Below are 5,000 nucleotides of genomic sequence, written 5' to 3' on the forward strand. Positions count from 1 at the left end.
CGCAATGGAAATATGATTAGTCTCTTTATACTAATCTTTCTCACCGTCTTCTTCTCTTTTTTTCATTGACTCAGTAGCAGTCGCGGGTTCTCTCGTGCGAAGGTTGCGAGCCCGAGGCTGCACGAGCACGCATTGGAAATGTTACACGTGCGCCTATTCTCAGATCTCATGTTGGATATAAAGTATACCTGATTATCGCGGGCTAGCGCACACTCGCGCTATATTCCTGCACGCGCGTTGTCATTCCTGAATCACGGTGCGTTAGGTAAGCTAAGCTTCTAATGACTGCATCGTGAATTGAACTCAGCTGGACATGCTTGGGATTAGTATACGATGTTGTGATCGTGTACTATATGGTTCTTAAGATTAGAACACAGATTCAAATATATATATATATATATATATATATGTATATATTTTTTTTTTTTATCAAACTCGTGAGCAGGATTTCCTCGTTTTCTATGTTTGATTTTTGATCTTTGATTTTCATCATTATTATCATCATCATCATCTTTATTCTTCTCCTTTTCTCCTTATCCTTTTCATTTTAATTTAATCTGATTATAGGAAGAAAACATTTTTTCCTACAATAGTTTTTTTTTTTCCTTCTTCTTTTCGTACCTTTTAGTCGTTAAAATCAATAGAATTGTTTCCATAAAAAAAAAAAAAAGCAAAGGTACGAAAGGGAATTTACTATCTATTTAATTTTTCTTTCTTTTCTTTTTCTTCTCTCTCCCTTACGAAAAAGAAAAAAAAATTGTAATACCTATGTAAGAAAAATTATAAGAAAAATGAGGGATGTTAGCGAGGTATGTATATATATATATATATATTCTCTTGTGTAAAATCAGCTGTCTTCTTGGCTGCTTTCGGGGGCGAACGTCATATGAATTATGTAAAAGCTCGGGGAGAGTCGTGAACGTTCACAGTATGCGGGCCAAACGGATTCGTGTTTTGTCACTTTGCCGAGTACGGTCTCTTAAATGACGAGAGGTTCTTATGCGATATGAATCGTGCCGCATATCTAGAAGGGTCTTGAAAAGAAACGAGAGAGAGAGAGAGAGAGAGAAAACGCAATGTAATTTAAATTAGTCGATGTAATTTCTATCTAGTTCCGTGTAATGACCATCGCCTTAATTTATGACTCAACGTAAACTTTGAAATTGATTAATCATCCTCGAGATTGTAGCCGAAGTATACCATCGTTAATTCGTGTAATTAATTCGATAAAGCGTCATGGTGAACGATACCGAGTCACGAAGAGAAACGAAATCCTTGTTTCTGCTTTTCTCTCTCTCTCTCTCTCTCTCTCTCTTTTTTTTCTTTTCTTTTTTTTTTCCCCCTTTCCGCACTGTGCTTTTTTCTCACTCTTTCTCTCTGACCTTTCTTCTCTCTTTTTTCACTCCTCCCGCACTTTTTTGTTTCTTCTTTCCTTAGTTTTCCTTTTTTATCGTTTTATTTTTTTCCTTCCGTCCTTCCTTCTTTCCTTTCTTCCTTCATTTTCTTTTCTTTACTTTACTTTTCTTTTCTTTTCTTTTCTTTTCTTTTCTTTACTTTTCTTTTCTTTTCTTTTCTTTTCTTTCCTTTTTTTTTTCGTCGAAGATTCTCGAACGAAACTTGACTTGGCTATCTCAAAAGCGCTTATGGATAATCAATTCAGGAACGTTTCGTTCTGGTTTCAGGTACACTACGTCCACCAGGTCTGATCGGTGGAAGTAAACCAAAAGTTGCGACGCCTGCTGTAGTTGCTAAGATCGAGCAATACAAAAGAGAAAATCCAACGATATTCGCTTGGGAAATAAGAGAAAGATTAATATCCGAAGGTAAGTCATTTCAATTATCTATCTATCGTTAATAGTTGACGATTAAACGGATTTTTCGAAAAAGTATAAGCAAAGGAAGAAGAAGAAGAAGAAGAAGAAGAAGAAGAAGAAGAAGAAGGAGAGAAAGAAGAAGAAGAAGAAAAGGAAAGGGAAACACTTGTCTTGCATAATTTTGCATAGCATTTTTTCTTTTTTTTTTCTTAAAAGAAAAGAAGAAAATGAATATTTCATTGATTAACTCAATCGATCATCATCATCATCATCATCATCATCATCATCGTGAACATTGTTATCCATTAATCTGGTCCTTTTCTTTTTCTTTTTCTTTTCTTCTAACGTGAACATTACTAAACAAATAATTATTCATTATATAACAAGCCGATAATTAAATGCTTCGTACGAGGAGAGGAGGATAGATATCTCAAAAAAAAAAAAAAAAAAAAAAAAAGAGAAAAACAAACAAACAAAAACAAAATGGAAAAAAGGAAAGAATAAAGAAGAAAGAAAGAGGGAAAAAAAGGAAAAAAGAAAAGAAAAAGGGGGGGGGGGAATTCAGAAATCATCCAAATACCATTGAACTATGGAAAACGTTAAGCGATCGAAAACACACGTCCGACACACTTTCAACCAGGTCCGCCCATAGAAAAGCGAACTCCTTTTCTTCGTGGTTCGCATTTTTCTAGTCATTCTCAGCATTCTAAAGGAAGTTTCTCGCTCGTTTAAGCGCGTCCTCCGTCCAACATGGTTTTACAATGAGCGTGCGTAAGCCCCGCAACCAGTGATTAGAAGAAGGCGTACGAATGAGCAACGCGTGTATATACATACATAAGTTACAATCGGCCACGTAGAATTAAGAAACGCGTTTATACGACCTTGTAAACGAAACTTTGTTTTTACCACGGCACACTTAAACCATTCAAAGATGTCCCCCCGAACATTTACGTTACACCGAGATTAAACGTTGGTTAATCCCGTTCATGCAGAGAATATTTCGATTTTTTGTTTTCTTCTTTTGTTTGCTTTTTTTTTTCTTTTTTCTTCTCGTTTTTTTTTTTTTTCTTTCTTCGACCGACTCCCGTCCTCTCGTCCTCCTTCTCTCTCCTTCCCGTCTCATCCCCGTCCTTCTCGAACCTATCATCGTTTCCTCATTTCACCCGTAAGATCTATTTTACATGAGAAAGATAGCTCGTAATGCCTCTTTTCGATGCCTTTTCTTTCTTCTTTTTTTCTTTTTTTGAAAAAAAAAAAAAAAAAAAGAAAAAAGAGAATAACCACTCGCTAAAAGGTGAACGACTCAAAGGATTCGATTCTTTTAAGTGATTTTTTTTTCTTTTCCTTTCTTTTTTTCTTTTTTTCTTTTTTTTTTTTTCTTTTTGCTTCTCTTTCTTTCCCTTTTTTTTTAACGTTTCATTCACAAGACCAAGAGTTCTTGGGAGGAAGTAACGCTTTAAAATAAACACTCGGGATATTTGAGAAGTTTTCACTTGAGATCGGAAACGATTGGCGAACGAACGTAAAAGGCATTCATTCGAATTCGAAGCTCAGATGATTCTATCTTATCACGAATCGATGTATATATAAATATAAGTTTATATATGTATATATATATATATATGTTTTTTCTCGCTTCTTTAATTAATTCACCTTTTATGATCACACTTATTGATACGAGTGACATGGATATCACATTAGAAATAAATTAATTATACGATTAATTTATATGCATAAATGGTAATGGCAGATTAAATTACGCAATCAATCGTTTCTCATTAAAATCATAGAAGAAGAGGAAGAAGAAGAACGAACGAACGAACGAACGAACGAAAGAAAGAAAAAATAATAAGAGAAAAATAAAAGAAGAGAAAAAATCGAAATGGAGAAAAAACGCTGGAACGTTCTTTTTTTTTTTTTTTTATTCTATTTGTTGTTTAGGTGTGTGCAGTAACGCGACGGCACCGTCGGTGAGCAGTATCAATCGGATATTAAGAAACAGAGCTGCGGAAAGGGCCGCCGCGGAATTTGCGAGGGCAGCGGGTTACGGATTGTATGCGGCCGGGCCGCATCCGTATTTCAATTCGGCAGCTGCAGCAGCCGCGGCCGCTCATCAGCATCCAACGACGAGTCATCATCTTCCAAGTGGATGGCCTGCTCCAGGAGCTGCTGGACACCCCTGGATGCTGCCACCCTTGGCAACTGGCATCTCAGGGGCGGCTTCGGCATTGCTTTTACCACCATCGTTGAGTCCTGGTGCTGCCGCAGCAGCGGCCGCTGCCGCATCGGCTTCCGCTGCTGGCACTGCCGATCACGCATTGCACGCTGCCGACGCCATCGCTAGAGGATACTTGCAAGGTCATTATTTTTCTCTTATTTTAGAACTTGTTTCTTTTTCTTTTTTTTCTTTCTTTCTTTTTCTTTCTTTCTTTCTTTCTTTCTTTCTTTCTTTCTTTTTTTTCTTTTTTTTCTTTTTTTTCTCTTTCCATTATGGTTGCTCTTAAGCAAGCCTTCTTAAGATCGAATTGTGTTTGTTTAAGTGCGTTGGTTAAACAATTTTTTCGCAATTATTTTCTTAACGAAATGTTTTGTTCCAATCGTGAAATATTTAATGTAAACTCTCGTATATCGGGATATGAAGTAATGTTATCTCGGGTATTTGTATAAAGTTGAATTTTATTTTATGAAAATGCAAAGTATTACGGTATTATGATTGTTTACCGAGACACGTTACGTTGTGTTTTCAGACTTTCGAAAAGACAAAAGTTTTCGTTTTTCCAAATCATTTAGTACACGTTCTTCCATGCGTTTATCTCTCTCTCTCTCTCTCTCTCTCTCTCTCTCTCTCTCTCTCTTTCTCTTTCTCGAACGAACGAGCGAGTGAACGAACGAACGAACGAACGAACGAACGAACGAACGAACGAACGAACGAACGAACGAACGAACGAACGAACGAACGAACGGACGAATGAACGAACAAATTTCACGCATAATAATCATAGATATCGCAAGTTGAACACACACGAATTGAAAGAAAAGGATGGTAAACAACATGAATTTTTATGCTCGCAGCTGCAGTCAACTTGCATAAACATTTCGGACTTTTTTTTATCGAGTTCGACAATGATTGCTTTCATTCTCATTATATCGACGATTCGAAAGGAATAAAATCAATCCACGGATTGG

The 5,000-nt window shown here is 36.5% G+C and overlaps 1 protein-coding gene across 2 annotated transcripts in view; it reads left to right on the forward strand.

Moving 5' to 3' along the window:
• Eyg (eyegone) overlaps positions 1-5,000 on the forward strand; it is a 21,842-nt gene that overhangs the window by 13,904 nt on the left and 2,938 nt on the right. For both annotated transcript variants that reach the window (XM_035887418.2, XM_035887417.2), the window contains exons 3-4: positions 1,683-1,823; positions 3,756-4,172. In XM_035887418.2, the coding sequence (XP_035743311.2) occupies positions 1,683-1,823; positions 3,756-4,172 (558 nt within the window). The remainder of the gene's footprint in view (positions 1-1,682; positions 1,824-3,755; positions 4,173-5,000) is intronic.

The sequence above is a fragment of the Vespa mandarinia genome, chromosome 8, assembly GCF_050613455.1.
Source record: "Vespa mandarinia isolate Hongniang chromosome 8, ASM5061345v1, whole genome shotgun sequence".
Classification (NCBI taxonomy): domain Eukaryota; kingdom Metazoa; phylum Arthropoda; class Insecta; order Hymenoptera; family Vespidae; genus Vespa; species Vespa mandarinia.